The sequence below is a fragment of the Corvus cornix genome, chromosome 2 (assembly GCF_000738735.6).
Source record: "Corvus cornix cornix isolate S_Up_H32 chromosome 2, ASM73873v5, whole genome shotgun sequence".
NCBI lineage: Eukaryota > Metazoa > Chordata > Aves > Passeriformes > Corvidae > Corvus > Corvus cornix.
This window is the reverse complement of record NC_046333.1, coordinates 56,929,968-56,957,887: the sequence shown is the minus strand read 5'-3', so window position 1 is coordinate 56,957,887 and position 27,920 is coordinate 56,929,968. Positions and strand designations below refer to the sequence as shown.

Sequence of the window (27,920 nt, the reverse complement as noted above, 5' to 3'; positions counted from 1 at the left end):
CATGAAAATGAAGAGTCTATGACACTTTTGAAAATACCAGTGACATGAAATAAGTTTAAACTGTGGCACAGTAATCTGCAGAGCACTTAGGTTGGGGGACACATGCCATTTAAAAGGAATTAACTTTTTTTGTTCTCTTGTCACTTCAAATATTCCTGGTGCCTGTACTTTTATTGGTAAATTATATTATCGGTTTAAGAATTTGTTGGTGACAGAAGGGGAAGTATTTTAGTCAGGAAAGCTGCTAGGGCATAAATAATATGTGCTCCCCTTTGAACAGAGAGGAATGGCTCACAACAGCCTCACTGCCTCAGTGGAGCAGCACAATCTGTCTGCTGCATGATGGCATCGCCGGCAGCCAAATACTCCTGTTTTTGTTTTAATGGGAGGGTTCTTTCACATTGCTGGTTTTACATGATGGGAATGCAGTTGGAAGTGCTTCCTGTTCCATTCACAAGCCCCGGGCTTTCCGTACGTTTCAGCTTCAAAAATGACAGCTGAAACCAATTAGGCAGAATTATGGGACGACTAAGTCACATAGAGATTTATCATGACTGAGGAAGAGGAGGGAAAGAGAATGTATTGCATGGGAACTAGAAGTGACTAATTTAATTAGAAGAGAATGATAGTCACGTTATTATTATGGAAAAGGGTGGGCAAAGTGGAGATCATTTCATGTCACTGGCTGTGCCTTTGAAAGGAAACGTCCTGCCCTTTGTCTGAACATGTTTGTGTTAGGTAGCAGAATCTCTGATTTCTGAGCAAGATAGTTGAGCAAAATAGTTGATGTTAAAGTGAAGCACTAAGCATATCTGAGGACATTTTCTAGCTTGTGGTTTACTCATCTACTCATAATTAGAATTCCTTCAAGAGGAGAAAGGAAGAGTCTGCACCATCAACATTTGCCTTTTTTTCCCCCTCTGTTTGCATACCCTCTCTTTTCCAGAACTAGGATGTAATGTATATAAACCTTGCTTCAGCTGTACAAATATCAGTCAGAATTCTTTTCCCTTCAGCAGATGCTTATACACAGTGTGCTCACAAACATAAACACACATGTGTCTACTTACATAAACCAGAGTCTTGCTGAATAAAAATGACCTTCATACAATTATACACTGCCCCAAGTTTAAATCAAAACCCCAGCTCATCAATTCATTTCTTCATGTGAGTCTGGAAGACAATATTTCATAAGTAAGGCATACTTTTTGTAGAGTTGTCATGGTAGTTGATGGTATGGGGGAAAAATGAGTGCAAAATATTACAGAGAGAGTCCGAGCAAGTGTGCATTTTCTTTCTTTCTTTTTTTTTTTTTTTTAATCCCTGTACAACTTTGTTGATTTTTGTTTAGACTATGAGCAGTTATGTTGGGAAAGTAACTTAATCTCTCTCTCATTTTCAGCTACCTGTAGGAGTTGTTATACTTGTCTTCATCACAGGGAGGAAAATATTTGCAATTAATTAAAGTTTGGGTCAAAAAAAGGCATTGGCTGATGTGCTTCTACATTCAGTTCGGAAACGAGACTCACTGAACCAGCATTACTGAGCATGAGTTTTTAATCCCCTGTCCTAGGAAGCATTGTGCAGTCTCTGGTCTATGCAGAAATTGTGCCATCAAGCCCAGGAAGGGTCAGGAGTTTCTTAATGAAGGCCTTGTTACTTGAGACACGCACTGAAAGGGTTTGTGTTTTAACGCATCGAGAGAAGGTAACAAAAAAGCTGCACAGGGCCTTCTCAAGGAGGTGTAGCTGTGTGTGCCAGAGCCCTGAAGTCAAGGTGCAGCCCTGGAGCAGTGATTTTATGGCACGCAGCAGTGAAACACCATTATTTGAAGGCAAAAAATGCCAAAGTCTGTCTCAGGTTGTCTATATTTGCTTTTACTTTCAGCCAAAATGGCAAACACATCTTGAACCTATATCTGGAGGATCCTTATTGTAAATATTCCAGCTGTACAGTATGGATTTGGCATTTAGGGGATGGGTAGTCTTTGTTCTGTGCATAGCGTTGGGCTATTATTTTGAAAATCATCCAAAATCTAGTCAAGTGATAAGCTTCAGAAAAATCATAAATTGTACTTAAGAGCTATCTTTGAAGATTCCCCCTCTCATCTCAAAGATTTGTCTTTAGTTTCTCACTTCAAATATTGTAGTTATTCAGTTCTGAGCAAGTGAAATTGTTTCTGGGTAAGCCAGTAGTGAGAGAAGAGATCAAGTGGTTCACTTAAAGCATAACAAGTTTTGCACAAAACATTGTTTTGTTAGTGAAGTGGAAAAGTGAAGCTCTTAAAATTGAAGTACACCAAGATAAAGATGGCCTGGGCAATCTCCTTTTTTCATCCTTGTGGAAACATTTGTTATGCAGCTCTGCAGAGGATTTTCTGGTGAAGGCATGTGGTTGTTGTTGAATTTCTCTCATTTTTTGTGAATGTGGGAGCTAGGGCATCTTCTGAGGTTCCTGCCTCATTTGAAGTATCATTTCAAGTCAGGTAATACTGGTGTAGAGAACTGGGTTCCATCCCTGCTGTACTGAGAATTGTCATCACCAGCAGAAAGTGCTATCATCACAATTCTGATATGACAGATTTCTGCTATTCAGCATGAAATTCTCAGTCTCCTTTGCAAAAGCATCACACATTTACAGCTGTAACTGAAGCCAGTGTTGCAGAGTAGTTGAGACCAGGCTTTCAGCCAGGCATGAAAAGGACACAATGATTAGGTGGATGATTATGATTAGATTTATTGTTATTATGTATTTAAATATTACCAGTGCATTTTATACTCTTTTTCAAGCCAGTGTGCACCAAAGTCAATAACAACATATCAGCTTCCCCATCTCTGGAATGCGAGCATCCAGACAATTCCTTCTGCAATGCCCACCTGGTGTTCTTAGCTTAGGACAAACCACCTTGTCCATCAGACAGAGAATAGGAAGAGGGGGTGTGTGTGGGTGAAGGATGCATGTGTACACCAGAATATCTTTCATTACCACCACAGTCAGTCAAAACACAGAAGGCTAAATAGTGCCAAATACTCTGAAAAGTTAAAACCAACGTTCTTTGACTAGAATTGCCCAGATCAGTGATTTTTAGGATTTTTTTTTTGTCTTTGGTTCAATTCCCTGTCCGATAAAAGGAAGTAATGCCTTATGTCCTGTGCACTGCTATGAAATTATTCTATGGTTGTAAAGTGTATCAGTAGCATAGTGATAAGCAGGGTAGAAAAACCTGTGAGGTTATTTCTGTCTTCAAAGTAGTAAAAAAGCCAGACACTGCAAGCTATTTGAGAATAAAAAAAAACCTCCCAACCATAAAACAGCACAGCTATTTTTTAATCAAGTGTCTCCTATTCTGTTCAATGAGTATGTCTAATCCTGGGAAGGAAAAAAAGTATGTGATTACATTACACCTTTTAAGAGTTATCATAATGTGCATTTAATGGGGAAACAAATAGAAGGTTGGATAAACCCCATTAATTCTGGACTTTCCTAGCTTTTTCTGTAGAGTTCTTCTCTACAGAAACTTGATTTATCTCTGTTCATTGTTTTTTGTGTAGCTATTATGAGCAGAGGAGTGCTAATAAAATATTTGTACATATAGGCGTGGGTAAACTGGTGGAGTGTAAAGAGCAGGAACTAATGTGATTTTGAACTTAAACTAAAATATCAAATGTTCTGTCAGCATGGTATTACTTTGGTGATTTTTGTGTGTTGGGGATTAACAGTATGGCTGATAGAGCTGTTAAAATCTAGCTCAAAGCAGAATTGGTCTAGCCAGGTCCACTTGGGATCAGAATGTGTGCAATTACTTGGAAGTCTCTGTACTGCATTCCTGGTGTATACTGCTTCCCTGTGAGGTGCCCTCATCCTCTGAGACAGTGCAGAATGGACTGTAAAAGGTGTATTGGTTGGTCTGTTTCTTGTGTTTGATCCTTGTTTCAGTACAGTTTTATGTTATTGCCAATATGTAATTGTATCTTGAGTTTTCCTTCAGGGTATGTATTTTATTAGATCAGAGTGGTGACTGCAGGAAAGATTTCAGTGTCAGAGTATGGGTAGACTGTATTTGCAGCCACTCTTCCACTTGGGAAAGCATGTTATTTTCCACCTTGAAATACGACATGAAGAAAAGGACTCCATTCATCTATATGGTACAAATTTCATGGAATACCATTAGAAAACTGCTTTCATCCAACTTGCTCTCTTGTTTTCTTTTCTAATGCTTTCCTGAAACTTGCATTCATGTTGTCTTCTTCAATGTCAGTTGTGCACACAAGCACTGGAGCAGACAGTTTGGCTGCCAAAAGGGAAAACAGGTTTAGAAAGAGCTGTCTCTGCAGCACTGTCAGTTTTCCTGGCTGTACTAATGTTTAATTCAATGTGCATTGAGTCCCTACCTTGGGAAAAGAGGAGCAGCTGATGCTGCCATTGCTTTGCTGCCACCTTCTTTTTTTTTAAAGTGGGGAGCAATGTACTCTAACATTTTAGGTTGCTTCCACAGTTCTTACCATAATGTTCGTTACTTTTCATGAGAAGGACTCTCAGTTTTATGAAAGCAAACTGTTGAAAGATTTGAACAGAACAGGCATTCAGTTTCTCTTCCCCATCTGAATGAAGATTTGGTAGAGATTCCTCTGTGTCTGTAGTGTGTGTGTGTAAGGAAAAAAATGCCAAGAGACTGCAGCACAATTGACTCTGTAAGGTTTCCAGGATTCTGAGGAAATTGCTGCTTACATTGAATTTTAGGTAGATGTGTTCAGTCAGTTTTTGAAGGTTTTGATGGTTAAACTGATGGCAGAAGGTTATATCAGGCTCCCAGTTGTAGTTCCTCGGGTTAGGAAGAATAATGATGGATAACACAAACACATTGTCATTGATGTTTCTGTATGGAGAAAATGCATCCAAATGGTAGCTGAAATATGAGAAAATGTCGTTATCTTTACCATTTATTACAAGTATATTGGAAATAAAAAATATGACTTACTGCTATTCCTAGTGTTGTGACTCTGAATAGGATGAAAAGCTTTTGGTGAATAAAAATATGCAGTTACTGCGCAGCTGGTGTGGTGGGGCTTCAGGAAGGGGCCTTCAGAAGCAACACTGGGTTTGTCTTCCTCTGATCTGGTTTCTGTCAGCTGACCAGTTGCAAATTGTAGAAATCAATAGAAGACGAAGGAGGCAATGAACTTCCCACCTACCAGGTTATCTGTCGCTCACAAAGGCTGAAAGACTGAGCTGGGGGGAAATGATCATTCCTTGAGCCAGCCCACGCGAGGGAGAGTGCCGTGCTCAGGGGCTGCGATGGCTGCATCTGAGGATGGGACAGTGCTTCCCTGGCCACCCTAATGGGCTTTCTAAAGTGAAATGTCCTGCTTTTTTTTAAACTTCCCTTGAGTACTGCAGGTGCTAGCACTATTCAAAGACTGACATTTCTCTTCAATAACAGATAACACATTAAAATGAGTGGATTCCCACAAATGTCTTATTTGACACTAGACATCACTTGTAGTAATGGTGTTTCAGCTGATGTTAAGGCAGACTCTTGTGCTGGGATTAGTACTGTTAGTTTATCAAAACAAATGACAAGGTTAGCCAACAACCTTGTTTAAGTGTGTTTTCTTGGTGTTGATACAGTAAACAAGACAAAAATGTACAATGTGGTGATGCATACTGAAGGGTGACTGGTACATTTGTGGCATGGTTTATTTATGCAGACCCAGAAAACTAACTGGGAGAATGGAAGAGGAATATGTACATTAAGGCTAAAGATGTTACAGAAATGAGGAATAAGTCTTTAAACTTAAGAGTCTTTATGCAAAATGCACTTCTTTGATACTAACAATTCACTGGTAGAATATTTTAAATTTATCTTTAAATTTTCTCTGTAAATGCATTCTAATTTGTAAACTATAAATTGAAGAGTTTCTGGCTGTATCTTGCATTTTGGAATAATCTCTGTTTTGTTGTATTTAGTGTGGTTTCCCTGTTTGAGTGTGCCCTCTGCCCTTGTGATACACATGCTGTTCATTTTGGGATTCAAGCAATTTCCTGCAGTCAGGGCTCTCACTCTCTTGAAGCCATGTAGGAATTCCTGAAAATAGTTTTGCTAGTGCAGAGCCTAATCATCCTGTGCATCTTATGTCTTTGCAATGTTAATTCTACATGCACAGTGTGTTTTTGTAGTTTGTGATTTCAGAAGCGATTTTCAGATGATTGTGGCTAGAAAAAAATTTGTGTCTTGGGTGTGAACTCTCCGATGTATCTCTATAAATCTGCAAAAGAGAACTAAAGAATGCCTCCTGGTTTGGGAAATGTTGCTCAGAGAGACCATTCTGCTATGTGGAAGGCAACTTTTGTCCAAAACTCTCACTTTGAAAACTCCCTGTATTTAGTTGGGCTGTTGTGTATGTGAGGCAGGTATTGCCAAGTAGCTTTTCAAGGAATGTTGGGTGATTTTTACCAGATGTGTTCAGAAACCAGATGTGGAAGGCAGCGTCTGTCTCTGAGTATTTGCTGGTTAATCAAGTGCATATTTTTGCTTTTTTATTTTGAACATAATTCCAGAAGCTGAGTTGTGCAAGCACATCAGAGAAGCAATATGCCACTTGACTGAAACCATGCTGCTGACGTGTAGAAATGTAAGAGAAGAATTCAGAGAAAAGTGTTTCCATAGTAAAAGCTATAAATATTTATATATTAAAAATAACACTCATCTATACATTGTAAGCCTTCTTTTTTTTTTTCTGAAGAGATTTTCTGCTATTTTTGCTGGAAATATAGGAGAATGAAGTGAATATAGAAAATTAAGTGAAAACTTAGATTTGAATTTTCCATGAAGCTCTTTCCTAAAGTATCTGTATTTAATGGCTGTACATGTCCTTAATATGTGCTTCTTTTTGAGCTGGAAAGTATCATTCAGTACTCTGATATGCAGTGCCTTTCAGCTTTATTTTCTAAACCTTTACGCCATCTTAATCAAGAATCACTATAAAATTATATTTAAAAGGCAATGTTTTAATGTGAACAATGAGAGCTGAATGTGAGATTCTCCCTTTAGGTTCTTCGTCCTCTGTCTAGATATAATCTTTGTGGTGTTGATGGTGATACTGTACTTACAAGTTTTAGAATTATATTAAAATTCAGGTAATTATTCTACCAAATGCAGGGTGTTAGAAAAAATACTAATTTGCATTTGTTAAATATTCATATCAGTTATCAAAGCTGTTAAATAAAATTAGTGTAAACGTACGTGTGTGTGTTTGCACATGTGTGGCTGAAAAAAAAAATCTTATTTTCCATTTTTCTGTCCACTCCTAAGTAGAGGAGTATTTACTGCTGCAGTCATACAGATATTAATACAGTTTTCTCCATCTGACTTTCTTTTAGCACACTGATTTATGTCAGTACATGGACAAACACCCTGGAGGGCTTCATCCAGAGAATGTGAAGGTAAGAGTCAAAAAGAGCACACATTCAAGGCAAATGCAGTAGCAGTAACTTTGCAAAAAATGTCATGCCAGTTGTTTCATAGAAACTGATTGCTAGCTAAAGGGAAAATGACTGGCATATGAACTGTATTTTTAAGTATTTGTTTTCTTTAAAACTAATTACAAATTCAAGTATTTGAGTATTTGAGCATACCCACAACAGAACTTCTGAAATTTTTAAAATTGACTCAGAGCCAAAATATATTAGTGAATGCTGTTAACAGTGTTGGTAATCCCTCCCCTCCATTCGAACACTTGCTCTTAAGACAATACTGCCCTAAAACCCCAGGGTAAATATGCTTTAGGCTGTCAGTGCTAGATCTGCAGTTAGGTAAGTCAGTGTGGGTTCACCAAGTTTAAGGGAAGTGTAATTAATTGTATTAGCTGAATTGTACTGCTTTTTATATGGACATATAAAATCTTCCCTAACCTTTTTGCTTGCTTGCGTGGATCAGATCAGCATTTTTATAGCTGATCTCACTTCGGAAATTTTTTTCCTTCTAAGGTAGGTACTGAGAATCATCACGCAAGAAAGAGAGAGTTTATTAGGGATTTGATGGAAAGATAGATGAGTAGAGACTTGATCCAGTTACTATTTGGGAAGTCAGCCAAATGATTTTAGCATCAAATGGAAGCCAACGAGACATGCAGAATGTGTCGTGTGTGTATAGATAACTCAGATGATATTTGTTACACTTGTCTTGCACTTTGACATCTTTCCCATTGTTGTTCTACTTTGGAAGTGTTTAAGTCTTCACTTGTCATACTGAGAACTTTATTCCAGTATTTAACTTACTGAAATGCAGAAGTTCATGAAAACTCTGTCTCTTTTCTGGAAAAGTCAGAAGGCCTGTTTGGTTAAAAAAAAAAAAAATTATTTTAAAAGGAGGCTGTATTTTTTTCTTCTCCAGTAGCTGATCATTGTTGCACATCATGTAGCTTCATTAATTTTCTGTGTTCTTTGAATGAAAAGTGGCATCTACAACATACGAATTTAGATTAGAATTACTGCCATCTGCAAAACCAAGGAAAATTCCTTCTTAGTGCATATATTTGGCAAAAAAAAAAAAAAAGAACAAAAGTTATTTTTGAAAACACATGGTGTGTATGCTGCAAGATAGTATCCCTGTAATGTCTGTCACTGAGACATTTCACTAGCATGGACAGGGTCTCCTCCCATTACCAGCTTCACAGGGCTCCGTGAGTGTGGCAGTAAAGGGGGTGAGGTAGGACCTGCTTTTCAACCCCTAAAACTTCTGAGCATTCTTCACTGCTCAGTTTCCTAAGCAGAGTTTCAGGTGTTGAATGTGCTTGTTAAAACCAGGGGGCTGTGTTTCATTTCCCTGTGTGGATACTTTTACATTCATTTCTCTGAGTTTTGGATTAAATGAAGACTGGCTTTGAAAGTTCTTTGTGCTGCTTCAGATTTGTAAGTCTTACTCCAAGGCTGCAGTGCTGTGTAGCTCAAGTTCTGATATGCAGTAGTTGATGTGGCTGTAATTGTTCCCTGCTAAAAAAGGTGCCATAATTCACATAGCTGTACTTTTATTTCATCATATCAGGGCCCAGTGAGCTTGTCTTTGAGCAGGATGGATATAGACAGATAGCTGGGCTTGCTAGTGCATCATCATTCCTCCAAATTCTGAGAAACCTGTCTCTTAAAACAGGAGCCTCAGAGGGAACTGCAGCAGCAGCATTTCCCTTTTAGATTTTGCTGCATGTATTCCTGTGGCTATCTGTACCATCTAACAGTGCTTAGCAACGTTTTTGATGCTTATAGACACATTAGAAATATTTATTTGAGTAGCTAAGTATAGAATCCTGATGTACTGCTGGTTCAAATTTTTTAAAGTCCCAATGGATTATTTATAAAAGTAAACTCAGCAGGGATGGGGCGGGGGGGGGGGGGGGGAGAGGAGTATGAAAAAAAATTGGAAGTTGGAGCAGATGAAACTTCAATCCACAGATGAAACATGAGCAATCCCGTTGAACAATTAACTTTTTTTCCTCTTAAATAATATTGATGAAAATCAGTTATATATATTTGGTAGATTCTCTTGCCAGGCTGGCAGCAAAGGCTAGCCTTAACTGCACAGTAATTATTAAAACCAGGCATGACAATTTGAGGTCCTACCATTTTAGTGAGTGAATCAGCCTGCTCGGGATTTTCAGTGCAATACCTGCTCTCAAAGCTGAGTGAAAAATATCCCAAGAGAGTGATTTCTTTAGCTGGGAGGACAGAAACCTAGTCACATATGCTAAAAATTCCCAGACCTTCATCAGCATGCCAAACCAAAAGCCTGTTCTGCTCTTTTATTTCAGAGGATGTAAGATGGTTGTTTCATAACCATTTCATTTTAATGCTTTGTTGTGCTGTACTCAGTTTGTTGAATTATGCACGTGGGGATCTGAGACTTTGCCACCTGTTTTGGTTTTAGCTTCTGGACAAAGTTGTCTGTTTGGATCCACAGCTGATTTCTAAGGGTTGAGCTGAGCCATATTAATTAGCCTTCTCTTGCTGCCAGCCCCTCCTTTCTAGAGGTTCTTCAGTAATTTCACTTTTAGTCAGACTTTTGGACAGTGTTTGTTCAGAATCAGTGGTTATGTGATCCCTAAATCCACTTAAAAAGCTTCCAGTTGAGCAATTATATTCCAGTAGCAATAAATTAGTCTTGGCTCTCTGGTGCTAACCTGTGGGATTAAGCCATTGATGCTCTCTCAGTATGACAAAAGACCCCCTGCCATTTAATTTTGTTCTTGAGGAAAGTATTGCCTATTGATGGATATTCCTTTCTGGCTTGTTGCCAGTTATTATAAATACAAACCCAAATAATCACACATCTTTCTTTTTCCAAAGAATATGTACAGTAGTTCTTGTAAAACAGTATTTTATAGGAAGGCAGAAGGAAAAACATTATTTACTTACATCTTAGTTTCTATAGAGTATCTTCAGCCTAATTATATTTCTGAGTTTTCTCCGTATTTGCAAGCTAAAGACAATGCTTGTTCCCTCAGGCTTACTTTTAAATGAAGAATTGTAAATAGAATAAAAATCCAAATTACTTTGATGGACACACATATTGCTGTGCCCTCAGGTGTTGTGTTTGACACTGCCTTTCTTTGTGGTTTTAAATAGGCTATTCGCTGTCACTTAACTATTTTAGATAAAGACTAAGCAGGATGTTATAAGATGTGGAAGTATAAAGAAGAATGTCTCAGCTGACAGTTGTAGAAGTCAGGGGACAATATGCTTAGGCGAATAAAACAATATTGCTTCCCAAAGTATTAGGTTTAGCATTTTTATTGGTATGTATTTATAATTTTATGTATTGACACATAATGATTTCAGGATTTTCTAATTCATGGATGGAGGCACAAGTCTTACAAATAACATCAGGCTTTAAATTCCCTTCAAGGAATTTGTGTGTGAAGCTGAGATGTTGTTTTAAAAATGCCTATCCCTGATAATGTTAAACCAGTTATCCTGATGACATAAACGTGGTTAGGTACCTGAAACATCTTCATCAGCTGGAAGGGAAATTGGCATAAAGCAGTTATTTCAGTCCATATATTCTGGAAAATACATTAGCTACAAATACACAATTATTTACACCTTTGGTAGCTAACAAACTTGCATGCCTACCACTTATTTATAACTGTATACTAATATACTGTGTATGGTGTTATAGTTAGAGATGTTGAGAGGAAAGGTAATCAGTTAATAAGTCCCTGTGTAGTAGGCATGGCCTCATCTTCTCTCGTCTGGTTTTAGAGATGTCTTTCTCAGTTTTTCCACAACTGAAGCCAAGCAATAAATCTTAAATACATGGCCCCACATATAATTATGTTTCTGCTGGAAGCTACTGCTGCAGCCTTGTCCATGACTGGAAATAGGAATTGATTTATATGTGTGTCCTGTGGGACTTGCCAAGATGCAAAATGTGCTGTGGCAAACTGAGGTACAAGATTTGCTCCTGACTCTCCCCATGCTGTTCCTCCTGGCCCAGACTGAAATCCATACTCCTGGCATTCTTCCCTACAGCTGTTGCAGCCTTTAGAGATAGTCCATGCTCAACTGGAACATCTGGATTGCTTCCTACAGGAGGAACTCTAATGGGTCAGAGCAACTAGTTGACCCTACCAGTGATTTTTTTTTTTTTGTTATGATCTTCATTCTGATTTATGTCCCTTTCCATCTGGTACAGAACTATTTCCACCAGTCTTTTGTCTTACCTTCTTGGTTCTCCTGAGCCTTTGTTTGCAGCTGTCCATAAATGGCTCTCATTTTGTAAATTCATAATTTAATTTTTAAGTATCTTTTTATTTGTGCATTTCAGCATGTCCTGTGAAAATGTAACTGTTCTTAGCTTCTTCAAATCTTTGAAGCATCACCTTTATTTTAACTTTTATTCCATGTTATTACATTCCCAGTAATGCACATAAATTCATCTTTATGCCTTGATGCATTTATTTTCTAGTTGAGTTTGTTTACTGTAACTCCTATTACTGGTAGAATAAGTGGAGCAAAGACTTGCATCTGTCATGCCTGCATTGCTTGTTTGCATCCCTGCCTTAAAAATAAATCTATTAATGAAAGCTGATTTGCTTCTTAATTAGTGGTGCAGCCTTGAGATAGCTGTAGACTTTTGAGAAAAGCATCCTGAATTTTTTTTTCTCTCTGCCTTTTTTCTTCTACTTGCAGTGTTAGAGGTAATATTGATTTGTGTGAGCATTTGACAGAAAAAAACCCATCTTTGGCAATATAAAAAGGCACTTGCTTCTGACCCACTGTTCCTTAATCCATGCAACACCAGCCTGAATGACAATGGGTTGTCAACCAGAGAAAAGCTGTCCCTGTCTCTTAATCACTCTCAAAATCTCTCACTTCAGGCAACTTGGAAGCCTGCTGTAGTCTGCTGTGACCAGAGGGGGAAGGAACTTCCAGTTTGTTCTTATTCTATCTAATATTGCTGCACTGATTTGTTCTTCTCCCTGGGCACCTTTTTTCTTCCTAGGGCTAAAAAGTGATAAGAAACAGGCAGACCCTCTTGTTGAGCTTTGCATGCAGGGAACAAGAATATTTAGCCTTCTCCCAGGAGCTTTTCAAGACTTCAGCTCTTACCCATCTCACTTTTGAGCCTTCCTTTCTCCTAGGAAGCAGGGCACAGCAGTCTTTTGTGCATAATGGGTGGATATTTTTGAAGCAAAACCTCAACTAACTAAGCCCTACCCCTGCCACAACCTTTCAAAATGCGTTTTATCACTGTAATACTGAGTCAGGCTATATGGAAAAATGTGGATTGGAATTTGGGTACTAAGTTTCCCTAGGGTAGCCCAATAATCTCTGTAAAAAATGCTTATGTTTCACCAAAAAAAATGTAATTAGTTTGTCTTAAAACTTTAAAAAAATATTTAAAAAGGAATGAAATAGATATTAGTGAGACATAATGGGATGCTGCAACATTTTTCGGTGCTGAATGCTCAAGAAGAGGTCAGTCAACTTTGTAGCAACTATACAGTTAAAAAAACCCCCGATATTATAAAAATATTGGATTTATTAAACCAAGGATTTAATGCTGTTCTCTACCACATTGTATTGAAAATATTGAAATACACTGATTGTTATCTGATATTATCTGAAATCTCTGGCACTTAGTCATTTATGGTATTCATGTATTCCTCTCCGTACTGCAGCACTGTGAACATTGTCCTTAACTAATGGTTGCAGTTTTTAAAGTTGAATCTGTTTTTGTCAGATGAGTAATTTTGGTGTTTAATCACTAATGTGAAAACTAATAATCTGAGTCAAAGCCATAGGGTAGTTGTCATCTGATTTCTTCTGTAAGCATGAATATTTATCACTGAACTGATGACAGGTTTAGGATGATCTGAAGCACAAAGGGGTGGGAAGCATTCAGAACATGCAAGGATTAGGCAGCTCCTGTGTCCTATCCATGTGAGGCTTACTGCACTTAAGTGAAGCTGCTTGAACTTTGGCAGTAGCAGAGCATTGCATACTGGCTCTTGCTAAGCAGTAGCTGCATTTATTATTAGTAAGATACAAACCCATGTGCTTGTTAGAAAAGCATAGTATCTGAAAAGTAGGATAAAAATGCTTTGGGTTTTAGGTTGCAGTTGTGTTAACAATGTAGGCTTCCCTAGCATGTTTCTGTTTTCTTTCCATTGTGTGATTGTATCAACATCTGTAGCATGGACAGGAGGTTTTCGTTCCCCCTTTTTCTGTGGGGAGACATACATTGGATACACGGCCAGTCCTGCATCCCTATGTGACAAATACGTGTCACATGATGTGGGGAAAGCTGCGGCCTGTGAGCACCTGTCTGTAACTAGAGGTGTCCCACCAGGAGGTTGAGTGCCATAGACTTAGGTGCACAGGAAGTGGGCAGTTAAAATCTGGAAATAGATCCAGCTGTGATGAATTTTCATGTCATTGACTCACTGGGATTTGCAGAAAACAGTCTTTAACTCTGAGGTGAAAACCTGCCGTGGTGGTCCTTTTAATTTTATCTGTTGTTACTGGAAGCAAATCTAACTAATGTCATGCTTTTGAAATCTCACTTCTAATCACTAAAATTGGTCATGCTGGCGATGTGAAGTTGAATTAAAAGTGTATTTCAGCAGATATGTTAAGTAAGAAGCAATGCTGTTCAACGTGGTTGAGAAGTCGCTATTTTTCATTCCTCATTCAGTGAACAAGCAGGTGTGCAGCAGACAGAATAATGTTATGCCAAATTAAGGTCGTCTTTTACACATGGCATTGAGAATTGATTATTTAAATTAGACTTTTTAGTTATCAGGCATTAAATATGGCATCAGCATTTCACTCTACTTCATGTCAGTCTTGTCACTTAATGATTTGATAATATGCACAACTGTGAACAGTTAATGCAGAATCTTCATTAGTGTGTTAAAATTCATGCTAGAAGAATGTCACTTTCATAAGTGCACTTGTAATTTATTGTCTGTATGATCTTCATGATTCACATATGGCAAGAAAACATATATATTGTAGGGAGAAAGAGAACACTAAAATTTTTTAAATCAGTGAGGCAACAATTACCACTCTGACCTAGTTTATCATGGAAGTGAGTTGATGAAAGTTAAAAAAGCAGATTCAATTATACTGAATTTATTCTTACTTTTGCCATTCAGAAGAAAAAAACCTGAGTCTTCCACTTACTGAACATTAGCAGATGACTATAACTGATCATAAGGGACTGTCTTTATACTCAGTTAATTAAGCACACCTTCCTCATTGCAAATGACTGTAGTAGTACCCAGAGGGGACAAAAAATGATTAAAAGGCATCAAAGAGAATGGAAGTTAGCAAATGAACACATTCCAATCTCTTTTCTTTGCAGTTCTGCTGCAAATAAGTGAAAAAAATCTGTATATATATTGTTTTAAGCAATGCTGTGATGCACATTGCTGGTGGCTGTATCATATGTATTTCTGTGTGACATTGCCTTTGGTAAGACACTTGTGTAAGGAATGCAGGAGCAAGTTAGAAGCCTTTATAAATGCATTTTAGAGTGAATTATTTTAAAATTCTTTTGGAGAGAACTCAGCTGATTCCAGGGAAGTCAGATAGGAGAAGCCTTTTAGTGAGATAAAACTGATTATGATCCTGGAAATCCTGCAGATTCAAACAGCTAATAGGTTTTTTCAGATTTTACTTATTCGTAGGGATGCAAATTTGTCTCCAGTCAATGCTTTGTTCCTGGAACTTCTTCTTCTGACAATTTAAGCAACAGAGCCTACAAAGCTATGACCTAAAAAGGACAGTATTTCCCCAGGACATAGTTAGAAGTGAAAAGTTGGATTTTATCTCATGGTTATTATCCTGGTTGAAAAGATGGAAATGAACAGCAAACCAAGAGTGATTAAAGAAGATTGTGCTTGATGAGCTTTTGACATGCTAGCAGAAGTCACAGAGGGAGATTTCTCATTGCTTCTGTGATAGTACGTATTACCAGGTAGTTTTTTCTTATGTTAATGTTTTAAAACAAGTAGTTCTAAAACTCCCTAGTCTTTGGGTCTAGTTAACCCAAACAGAACTGAGTAATGTGTTTGGTTGCTTTTATTTCCAAGGCTGTGAGATGGCACTGTAGTGATTTATTACCTCCTTTTGCCTTTTTAAACAGTCAAATAATTTACATAAGCCTATACTATCCTCTGGATGATAGGGAGAACTTCACTGGTTGCAAGCTTGAGATGGGATGTCCCAAGTTTGGTTTCTTCCTCTGGTATTTTTAGATTTGATGGCCTATTAAAACTGAATACGATTTGATTGATGCTGAATACACACTTGGGAATTCAGATGATTGTGCGATACCCAGACAGTGTGCTTTGATACACAGAGCAAGCAGGAGCATTTGTGTAATCAGTGATGGGTGATAATAAAACTTGTGTGGTATTGTGTATTGTTTTTCAAAAGTAACCAATAGAGCAGTACAAGCTTGCTAAAGGAAAGACACATTAATTCAGGCTTGCTTTCAGCTTTCTTCTGAAATAATGTTATCTCCTTGTCCAGATTATCTCAGCTTTTTTTGCAGTCTTTCACTTTCAAGAGAGCAGAACCAAGAGTTTTGTGCATCTTCTGCAAACTAAGTTCTTTGTAGCTTTCTAGTTCTGTGTAGCTTTCTACTTCTGTATCTAGGGCCAAGTCTCCTATTCCCACAATACAACATGAATTAAGGGAGCGAAACGCAGAAAATAGTTTAGAAATCCCTTTGTGCCATCACGGAGACTTAAAAAAGCCCCCCACAGGCATCATTATTCTGTCCTCTTGGCAAGCATCCTTTCTGTCATTGGGGTCCTCAGTGCCTCAGTGTGTGAAAATGGTACATTTTCTGGAGAATCTCCCCAGGCACGTTGTGAATTTCTGCTTTTCACTTACCCCAGTATCCTTTGCCAGAAACTCTCTACCATCTGTGGGAATGGAGGGCAACTGTATGGAGTCATCTGAGTACTTGACACACGTGACTTGTACATGTGTTCCCCTTTATCGTTAGGCTGGAAAGAGGTTTCTGCACCTAAGTCAGACAGTGTCAGCTGCTCTCAATCCCACCCTTTAGATGTGTTTTGCATGGCTTGTGTCAGTGTCTAACTTATAAGCTTGTTCAGAGGCCAGCAGATAGTATTCTGCAGCACGTGGGCCACCAGGCAGCCATTGGATGCCTGCATGTAAGGCTTGAGGTTGTACACTCACCCAGACTCATGAAAACACCAGGAAAGCTGGGCTGTTCATCCAGACAGCTACAAGTTTCTCAGAAAACATAGTATTTTATAACTACTACAGGCATTTGGTCAAATGTTGCATATAGTTCAAATGGCTATCCAAGCATTACACTTGGAGGACTATTTAGGTACTAACCCCTTTGTGGAGTTGAGGGCTTTCTCTTGTAAGTTTTAAGTACTGCTAATGTTCTTTTAATATCACAGTCCATAAACCCTGAGTTAGCTTTGACCTGCATGCATTTTTCTCACTGACAATGAAAAGTCTTCATTAAAATATGTTGCTCATTAAAGTGAGAGCTGCGTAACAGTCAGGGGAAAAAAGGTAATTTTTAATGGCTATAATAAATAAGCAAGAGTTGAAGCCACAAGTGTTATGTTTTTTGTCTGAACATAAAGTCTTGAGCTTCCTAATGTTAAGCTTTGCTGAAAACCTGACTTCTAGGGACAAATCCCTGTCCTGTTTTCTGTCTTTTTCAACTCTCACCACAATGACCTTTGACATTTTGTGAGCCTATTTTATTACCAAAACCTTTGTTTTTACTAATAAGCTAGAAACTGTACACATACAATTTCTTACTTAATAATGCCTTAGTTTGTTTATCGCAGGCTATTCAGTACCTATACAGCCTTGTGTATGACCATGCAAATATTAAAATTACCAACATAAAAGCTAAAGAGCTACAAATCTGTGTTGTTTTTACCATCATAACCAACCTGTTGAAATACATATTGGATTTGCCATTGACTCCTTTTAGAGTTGTCCTCTGGTCTGCAGGGCTGCCATCCTGGAGCCTTGGAAAAAGGCAGTTCAGCTGCTTGTTCAAAACCCCCTGCAAAAGCCCCAGGCTGAGCTTTCATGGTGATTGGAATTGAGTGAGGTGGAGGAAGGAGCAAGTGAGATGACCATGAGAGGGGGTTTGTTGATTTCAGAGTGGGTTTATGGGTAAGGATTGATGGTACCTCACCTAGGAGTCATTTTTGTCCTTGTGAAGGTAATGCAGATAGTCTGGAAAGGGAACGAGTTTCTTGGAGAAAGCTTTTCTCAAGATCAGGAGAGGGAACTTGACTGTGAGAGGGCAGAAGTGCTTTGTGAGAAATCAGAAATAGTTTTTTAAAATTCATCTTTTCTTTATGTGGAGTGGGGAACCACTGGAAATGGAGAGGCCTCCCTTGGTGTTTTCTCATCCCAACCAATCACACAGGGGCCTGTGGTTTGCAGAATGCTTTGCTGCCAGATGTTAGGCTTGTGTTCACATAAATCTTTTCACATTTAATATTGACAAATAAAAACAAAGGGGAAGAGAAGAAGAGAAATCAGCAAAACAATATCTGAGTTTACCCTGTAATGAATTCAGAAATTTAAAGTTGTACACTCACCCAGACTCATGAAAACACCAGGAAAGCTGGGGAAACAAAGGGGAGGAGAAGAAGAGAAAGCAGCAAAATACCCTGTAATGAATTCAGAAAGGTTTTCTTTCCCCCTTCTCGTTCATCATCTTCCTCGAAGGAGGTGTGAGTGAATTAATTAACTTTTGTGGAAGTACTTAATGAGTACAGCATGTCTACAAGTTTGGAATAAAACTACATTCCAAAGCTGTCCTCAGGAGCAGATGTTTATTCTGTTTAGCTGTGAAGTTGTTGGGCATTTTTTTTAGCACATCGTGTCAAATCACTTGACTCTTTCCACTAAAGCCAAGTGAAAGACTTTAATAAATATATTTTGAGTTACTACAAAGATTACAGTGCTGTAAGCTACCATGATAATTGAAATTTCTTTGCATATTTAAAAACAATGTTTGAAGTTAAATGCCATTGACTTAGCCTAGCAAACTGGTTATTTTGCCCGTCTTTTTATTTTAAAAAATACATTATTTTGAAGTAATTTAATAGAATTTAATTGATATTTTCAGGCTGTAATGAAAGCCATTTCTGCTTCTTGCTCTTATTAAAATAGTTTTTATGTACCATGAATTCCACTTTAACCACAATTCAAAAAGGAATGTGCATGTTACTTATGACTTTCCTGCTATTCTTTGTTTTTCAGTATTTTACTCTTAGGTTTCCTCAGCACATTGTTAGACCCAACCCTGGCAAGAAGGTGATTGATATGGCTCTTTGTGCCCTGGCTAAATAGCTAAACACAGAGTGTATTGTGTCTGCACTCAGGGAAAAAATGAAATGCAATTAAATTCATTTCAACTTCAGTAACATGACATTTCTGTTTCTTTCATGTCAGCCTTTATGCTCTTCTATAATCAGATTTTGTAACCCTTTTTATAGTGTCTCTTCACTTCAGTAATCACTAAATAGGATACTTGTGTTGCAAGTTAATTAGAAATTCTCGTCTGCCTGACTTTTCCCAAATCTTTGGTGTGGTTTCCACATCTTCCTAGAGAGCACGTTTCACTGTCCTCTGAGCTGTGAGGCACAAAGTCCGTATCTGCTCTTGAATCCTCCATGTTTAGCTTTGGAAGGGAATTTTGTGTTCCCATTTAGAAACTGAAGTATTTCTTAAAATATTTCAGGCAATGGGAAGGGTCTCTGCATTAGGATAGGTTCTTCATAACTGCAAAGAAAACTCCTGGGAGTTCATTCACTCTTTGTACTGACAAAACCCGTGAAGGTTAACACAGCCTATCACAGCAAGCGTCTGAAAGGATGCGGGGGAACGATGCATGGGGGAGATGAAAAGGGAAGGACAAAAGATTTTCTTCATGCAGCTCTTTGTTCATAATTGTAAATTACAAAATACACAATAGTAATGCTTAGTTTTAAGGGTGTTTATAGAGCTCAGGGAAGGACTCTAAGAAACCAGGAGAGGGTGAGTTAGGTTTCTGTCTAAATTTACCTTAAAGACTATTGCAAGTAAGTTTCAAAAGTCATCTTTAGGTCAGTGAGAGTTATTATTTCCTCATGAAAAATACATAAGAAGCTCCCATTAAAATAAACTTCGAAGGATAACATCTATTGTACTTGCAGATTTCCTTGGGTACACAGGCATTATTGTTATACTATTAATTTCTTCTTTGTTTTAGCTTCAGTGTCCCATCCCCCAGCCTTATCTCCCCATCCCTATCCACCCTGTACTGTTGTTTCCTATAATTAGTGAAGATACACATCTGTCTTCAGGCTACCACCTAATCTCTAAGGCCATGTGGGTAAATGGAATATAATTATAATTTGGTAGAAACCAAGCCTTCTGCACATTGTTGTATTGCTCTCATTCTTTTTAAAGCAGGCAAATTGAATCTATGATATAGTAGGGCTTGGAGGCTGGGTTTAGTCCTTGGAAAGTAAGTATTTTTCAGATGGAAATTTCATGGTGTTAAATTTGGGCGGGAGTTAGCCAGTTTGGGAGGAATTCTGACACAATGTTACCGCAATGTGCAAGCACCCTGCATATTGTGAAGAAATCACCTGTGGTTATATGCAAAATATTAACAGAGGTCATTTTTTGTCCCCCTCTTTTTCAGTTATTTTTATTTCAGTTGCTGCGAGGACTGTCTTACATCCACCAGCGTTACATTTTGCACAGGGACCTGAAACCACAGAATCTTCTGATCAGTGACACGGGGGAGTTAAAGCTGGCAGACTTTGGTAGGCAAGCAGTTAATTACAAGTCTCTTATAATGTTGTAGGAATGTCAGACAGATGGTTCCACTGATTTCTCTTCCCCCCCCACCCTATTCCTTAGACACACCTTCTTCATTGTAGATAATTGCACATTTTTCTCCTGAGTGAAGAAATTGATTATGGTCAACAAAATGCTTGATTAAAAGGGAGCAAGTGAAAAACAAATACCTACTCCGGTTCTCTCAAGGAAGATAATGCTGAAAGTATTTCCCTTTTATTTACCATGAGACCTCTGCATTAGAATTAAAAACCTTTAAAAAGAAAAGAAAAAAGTGGAGAGAGACCTGAGGAAATACAGACTGTATGAAAAGCACAATCACTTTATGGGAGCAGCTCTAGGGTTGTGAAGATCTGGATTAACTTTCATTAAATGGTCATTGAAAGAGACTGAAGGACACAAGAATAAGTGTTCCTTCTGTAGAATAAAGGACACTAGGATCACCTGGACTGCTTTCAGTATCCATTAGTTCTTTGTGGGGATGCCTTATGTGGAGTATAAAGTCAGGATAAATTATGCACTGAAATCTTACCCTTTGGCCACTTTAAATTTTTAAGCCATTTTCTAGTGGCTACACCAAGGCAAGTACTCTTTCCTCTGCAAACCATTGTGAATGCATATGTGGAAAATGGCAATATTTTTCTTTAGTGGTTTTCACAAAAGGTTGTAGGAATTTCTTTCTTTCCTGTAGGTCAGCTTCTCAGTTACTGATTCCAGCAGAACTTCTGAAGTAAGCTGAAAATGTGACCTATTGGCTTTTTAAAAATGTCTTTTATTTTTATGACTGCTATCCACAGCATGCTTCACATTTCATGCAGCAGCAGTAATGAGAAAACCTTGTGTGCTAATTGGCAATTTCACTGTTAATGTAGTCATGAGGTTTTGTCTTTTAATTAGCGTTACTGCAATTAACAGCTCAGTGTGTATTTGCTGTGCTGGAGAAGGGAAGAGGACTTAAGGTGGACACAGTCCGCAAGAACTTGATTGGCCTTTGGATTGTAAGAGAATTAGAGAAATAGTATTAGAAGCAATTGTTTCCCGAATTATGTATGATTTTTTTGGTTGTAATTTTTCAAAACTTGCTGTTTTTTGAAATATATGCTTGAAAAAACATTCCTGCATGTTGCATTTTATTATGAGCTTTTACCTCTTAAGTTCATGAAACAGGTGCATCGTTCAGTGTTCTTGTAGTGAAATATGAGTTAATCCTCTGTTGAAGGTGTTGGGCTGTTTAATAGTTTTGTTGTATCATTTATGTGTATAGAACACTATGAACTAATCTGACTCCCAAGTATCCCCATATTATAAGTCTTTCAGGAGATTGTAATGTTGGTTCTCTAGCTTTGGTGGATGCTGAAAACCATAAAAGATCTCACAAACTCTTTTGTATGCAAAATGTTTCCTGTGGTGTGGGGGTGGTTGCTGAAGCTCTATGGCTTGTGTGGCTGGGGAGAGGGAGGCTGCAGACTTTTTAGCTGTGTTTTTAAGAAAAAAAGAAATCAACGTGCCTTTCACCAGCACTATTAAATACATTGCTGGGGGTGTGAACTGATCAGTGAAATGTCCAACTCAGACATAAGTTGACTCTGTCTGGTAGTGTTGGCTGGTGCTGCCATAGAGCAGAGGACAGGCTGGGACGCTTGTTCATGCCCTGCTGTAGTAGGAAGTGTAGCTATCTTTCACTTCTGATGAACTTATTGCCTCATTGTAGCACCAATATCCCAGTGCTAACATATCCCAGTACTAACATGTCCCAGGCTAAATATCCCAGTGATGACATCAAAGACAGGATTTTCACAGCTTTGTGTTGGCAGGAGTTTAAGGTTGACCATTGTGTATGGTTTTGATAGAGGGACTAGAAATGCGTAAGTACAACCAGAAAGAAATACACAGTGGTAGACATATGAGTGCATAATATTGTGCAGAGAATATTTTTTCTCTTTTAAGTTTGTCCTGATCCTGACATAACAGAAACATCTGCATAACCTACTCTTATACACAGAGAGATTATATATCTCCTTTTTTTTAAAGCTAGATTTTCTTTCATGGCTCATGACCTCATAAAACTGAAAACCAGATGGGTTAAATTTCTCTTCCAAAAACGAAGATGAAAAATTGGAAGTGATGAGGTTAAAGTCTGAAGGGTCATGACCTCTTTCACTGGAAGCATGAGAAATGAGAGCACACCAGTGCTCTATGTGTGCCCCCGTGCATATTTACTTATTTAAATGCTGTATTATTATAGCCCATCTTCCACCTTCCCAATATGAAAGACTCTTCCTAAACAAGATATAAAATACAGCCCTATTTCTCTTTATGTTTTTCTCTCACAAATGACTGATTTGCAATAATGTGCTTGGAAAGGAAGTTGGTTTAGATTGTATACTTAATTAATTACATGAGGAGTGGTATGGAAATTAGAAAGATGGTTGCTTTGCTTTCAAATGCACTCAAGGCAGGAGAGAACCTATCAAGAAATCAGTTTCTCTCAGAGATAGGATTGACTTCACTAGCATAATAAATATAAAATCCTAGAGCAAAGGCCTTTTAATCTCTAAGGAAAAGACCTTCAGATTTTAGTTTCGTAAGTTTACCCAAAAAATCAACATAATGTCTGAAGCTTTTCATTTGGCGTCAGGCTAATTTAATCTCTTCACTGTAGGATATCAAATACTTAAAAGCAGGCTAGTGGATCATAGTTCTTGAATAAACAAGGTAAAAGAAAGGCTATTCATGTCTGCCAGTGCATTGCACTGCGGCTGAAGTGGAATCTTTGAATAACTGTGGGCATGTGTTTTTCTATAGCAGGGCTCCCAGACATAGATACTCCACTGTGTGGGAGTGTCTTTGTTCAGATGAACAGCAGTTTGCTTTTCTGTTCATTGTGCTCTAGCTGCCAGGAAATGAACATTTATGAGAAGACTCAGCAGTCAAATGAAAAGGGAGAACAGAATATAGAGGCTTTATCAAATTAAAAATGGATGAGCTATAAAATATGGCTTTCTTGAGAAGATATAATAAGGGAGACTACATCTTGAGTAATTGTTGCTATGAAAAATAGTCCTTGAACACCATACCTGCATTCTTTTTAAAATCTAATTAAAATTCCAGAGGACAGTATAGTGTATTAGGAATTCTTATGGAATGAAGTGCAAGAATTATTTTTGATCCTGTGGTGTGAATTTGGCAAACTGTCTATGAGTTTATTTCCCCCCCCGCATATGTCAGCCTTAAGTAGAAATAAAGTATTTTAAACCTCTAATGAGTAACACCATAAGAATTTTGCCTCCATCTTCAACAGAAAAACTAGTAATCCTCAGCCCCCTGAGCTGGTAGACATGAACAGGGAGCAGAACATAGCCCCTGCAATCCAGAAGGAAGTAGTTAGTGACCTCCTGTGCCACTCAGGCACTCACAAGTCTGTAGGTCCAGATGGGATTCACGTGAGGGTATTGAGGATATTCCATCAAGCAACTCTCCATAATTTATCATCAATCCTGGTTAGCTGGGGAGGTCCCAGGTGATTGGAGGTCAGCAAATGTGACACCCATCTACAAGAAAGGTTGGAAGGAGGATCTGGGGTATGGAAGCAAATACAGGTGAAAGGACCAGAGGACCAGACAAGCTGTGCCAGACATATTGTCTTTGACTCTATGTGAGGTTGCTTCTGGGTGGCCACAGGCAGAAGGGCCTGAGGTGTGAGAAGGGCCCCAGGAGCTATGTGAGGTGAGTAAAGTGTCTCGGAGAAAAATGTGTCAAGGTAATGAAGGAGATGGGCAACAACAGGGTGTTGAGGAGGCAAAGGTAAAACTCTGGAAGAGCATGATGGAGTAAAGCAGTAAGTGGCTGTAGAAAATTTAGGTTCCATGCTAGGTGAGTGGCAGAAGTCAAAGCAGACTCAGATAAGGCTGAGGTGCTCTGTCCTGTCCTTTTCTTGGTCTTCATGAATAAGATCTCACAGCCTTTGTTTTCAGAGATGTGGTTCAGGGAGGAAGGGCATTAGTGGAAAATAACTGATCTTGGATATCTTCTTGACCTCTGTGAGTTCATAGAATCTCCTCAGCTGGAAGGGACCAGTAAGCATCATATAGAGTCCAACGTCTGGCCCTGCCCAGGACAAACCCAAGAATCACACCATGCCCCTGAGGGTACTGGGAAAGCCAACTGATGTCATTGTCAGGCTTCTCTCTGTGATCTTTGAAAGACTGTGGATTGAGGGAGGCTCCCAATAACTGGAGAAAGGTTATTGTGTTAACCATTTGAAAGGGCAAGAAGAAAGGTCTGGAGTATTGCAGCTTGGTCAACCACTATCCCTGAGGAAATAATGGAGTGAGGCTTCTTGGAAGTAGCTTCTATAGATGCAAAGAAAGTGTTTGCCAGTTTAAGTCAATCATGTTTGATCCATGGGATTGCCTTCTGTAATGAAATGAGTAGCTCTGCAGTCTCCTGGTACATTAAGAGTTGGTTACCAAGAGGATGGTGAGGCATAGCATGATGGTGCTCCTTACCGAGGTGCACAGTGGGAGGATGAGGGATAATGGTCATAAGCTGAAACGCAACTGGCTATAAGGAAGGAAATGTTCAGTATGAAAGTACTTCAGCACTGGAGCAGCCCAGAGATGTTATGAAATCTCTTTTTGCTTCCCTTACTGGCCTAAACCTTGAGCAGATTGAACTAGGCGAATTCTCTTTCTTGTGTGGTTCTGTGACTCAGTAAATACCATGCTTGTTTTGTTTTGTTTCTTAATGATTAGATATTGCTATTTAGTTATTGTATATGCTGATATAAATCAAGATGGGGTAATCAGTTCTGTTTGCATGCAGATTACCATACTTAATAAACTCCAGCACCAAGTCCCTAAATAGCTTATGATAATCAGGTAGGAGGTGGGTCCTGTCTTCTTTGTGGGACTTACCAGGAGGGATTTAGTCTTTTTGTGCCTTGTTTTATTCTTTGAAAAGATCCAATAGCAATCTAATATTCTGACACCTCTGGCAACAATGTGGACCTTTAATCAGATCATAGCATAATTACTCTTACATACCCTTTAGTTATGCTTTCTGGGTTGAAAAATACATAGTTATACTTGTAATTAGATATTTTCAAAAAAAATATTTACATAGCTTTGAGGTGACATCACCTTTCAATGCACTGAGAATATCATCAGGTCATTTAGACTTGACTAGCATGTGACACAGTTAAAGCACTTCTGAGTCTGTGAGAGAAACTGGCCAAGTCACTAGTAGGGCCCTTGGCCTGCTTCACATCTGAGATGATCAACCTACTTCTGGGGTTTGTTTCTCAGGGAATTTCTTTGTGAATCTTCCCTGCAGCTGCCTTTACCTTTCATCTCTTCTGTTAGACCTGCAACAGAAGTGAGCTGCATGAAGTGGGTGAATGTGAAGTTTGAAGACCTGTTTGGTCTCTGTTTTGGATTGTGCAGTTATTGTAAGTGCAAGAACCTTCTGTGTAATCGCATCTTTTAGTTGGATGTGATTCTTTTTAGTATGTATACTGCCTTTTCTCTGTGCTATGGCTCCAAGACACGGTGTATAAACTATGCAGGCAGCTGCATAGTTTAAGTACCTACATAGCAGGCACACAGGTGCAAAGTACAAAGTATGGAACAATAGGTCTAGAAGTATTGTTAGCTTGAGTATAATTTGCAAGGATAGGAAAACTTGATGATTGATAATTTTCTAAATTGAAAAATTTAGAAAAAACTTGCATAGATATTTCCCCTCCCTCCCAATCTGTGCCTCAGTTCTTGGTAATTTTAGTCCTCCAACAAAATCTTCAAACTGCAGTAACACTACCAACAAATTCTTGTGTTGCAAGATGAGTGACAAGGAGCATCAGGAACTTAGTATTTTAATGCTTTAATGCTTGTTTCTGCTCTTTCTCATCTGTGGGAATGGGCTTTGGAGAGAAAAAACAGTATGACATCTTCATGAAAATATCTTTCATTTAGTCTCTCAAATAACACTGACCCTGAAGCTTTTCCTGACTACTTTTTGTTGTCTTTGGGGATCTCTCTGGATGAGTAAGGATCTGCAGGAGATCTATTTTATGGTGAAAGTCCTGCCTTAAGCATTTGCAGTTTTGTTAATATAAAGCCCTCTGATGTAGTAAAAGAAATAATTAAGTCACTGTGATTCAACCATGCATCCTTCCAGATACATAGAATGATTAATAATAGATAACAGGAGCAAAGAGACTTCAGGATTATAATAAAGGGAATTATACTCAATGGAGCTGCAGTTTAAAACTGCAGCTGAGTATTAGAGAGGATGTTTCCGTGCATTTCTATATAGATTTTTCTGTGGAGAGCATGACAGGGGTATGTCATGAGGGACAAGGTTATTCCTGTACAGCTTACTGTTAAAATTGCCAAGACTATGTTGATAAGTTGAAAAAAAATTAGGTTTTTTTTTTCTTCACAGTAAGAATCCCATAAGGGTTTCTTTATAATGTACTGTATAAAATTCATAGGAAAAGTTGAATGGCATAAAAGATTGCTTGCATGGATAACTGCTATGTTATTCCTGTGTAAATGTTCCACAGAGTATCAGTTCTCGAAGATGCTGATACAAGGAGTTGTCTCTGTGCTCAAATGGCTGGTATTATATTGTCAGTGAAGCTTGATGAAATCGTTAGCAAAACTCCTCTGAGAGTGCCTCTAATTACGTAAGCTGGCTCCCTCTGGTCGCCTGGCTTTAAGCGACCCTAAGGAACATTGCAGCCATTTGAGGTGAGTTGTAGATGCAGCCTGGTCACCCCTGGGGCAGCTGGCCCAATACAGCTGCTGCCCTCCACAGCAGCCCTTCTACAGGCTCTAGAGAAGGGCTGGAAGCTGTCTGGGTATTGGTTATCAGAGGCTTCTGCTGGTAAAGAAAACCGCCTAACTCCAAACATAGGTCCACAGGCCACTCTTACACCCTGTCTGAGTTGAACATGAAAAGAAAAGAAATTACTCTCCCATATTCCTCCTGCGAGAGGTTGCTGTTACCCCAGGTGCAGCCTGTTCCTTTCTGGTAACAGCCTTTGAAATCTGAAGAATTGGTTCTTGTACCCCTCAGGAAGGACAGTAATGGGCTTCTTTGAGGACTCTAGTTGTATTAAATATCAAGAAATGAAGATGACTTCAGTGACAATGTTGTGAGGAAGTTGAAAAAAACAAAGTAGGAACCTGGCAAGAGAACCCCAAACTGCTCAAACCTGAGTCAGCTTGCAGGTCTTCATAAAGCACAGTTATTTTTGTAATGAACTGTAAACACCCCATTTTCCATGGAGAGCAGGAGCTGCCATTGCTGTTTACAGTGGCAGTTGGGGCTGGAGCAGCAGAGCAGACTGTGTGTGTTTGTCCTGGAATAGCCTTGGTCACCTGCTACCGAGTCAGGGTAAAAAGCCCTTGCTGTCCACACTTTCTACGTGCAGGCAAAGTTAGGCCAGAGCTTAGGAGCAGAGCTGATAGATAGCTACGGCACCTTCAAATCTTTTTTCTTGGCAGAAAGATAAATGTTGTAGCCTGCAAAAGCTGTGGGTA

The 27,920-nt window shown here is 38.7% G+C and overlaps 1 protein-coding gene across 5 annotated transcripts in view; it reads left to right on the top strand.

The window, feature by feature from the left end:
- The window catches only part of CDK14 (cyclin dependent kinase 14), a 319,768-nt gene that overhangs the window by 144,473 nt on the left and 147,375 nt on the right, over positions 1 to 27,920 (top strand). For all 5 annotated transcript variants that reach the window (XM_010399183.3, XM_010399186.3, XM_010399187.4 and 2 more), the window contains 2 exons: positions 7,381 to 7,443; positions 20,216 to 20,339. In XM_010399183.3, the coding sequence (XP_010397485.1) occupies positions 7,381 to 7,443; positions 20,216 to 20,339 (187 nt within the window). The remainder of the gene's footprint in view (positions 1 to 7,380; positions 7,444 to 20,215; positions 20,340 to 27,920) is intronic.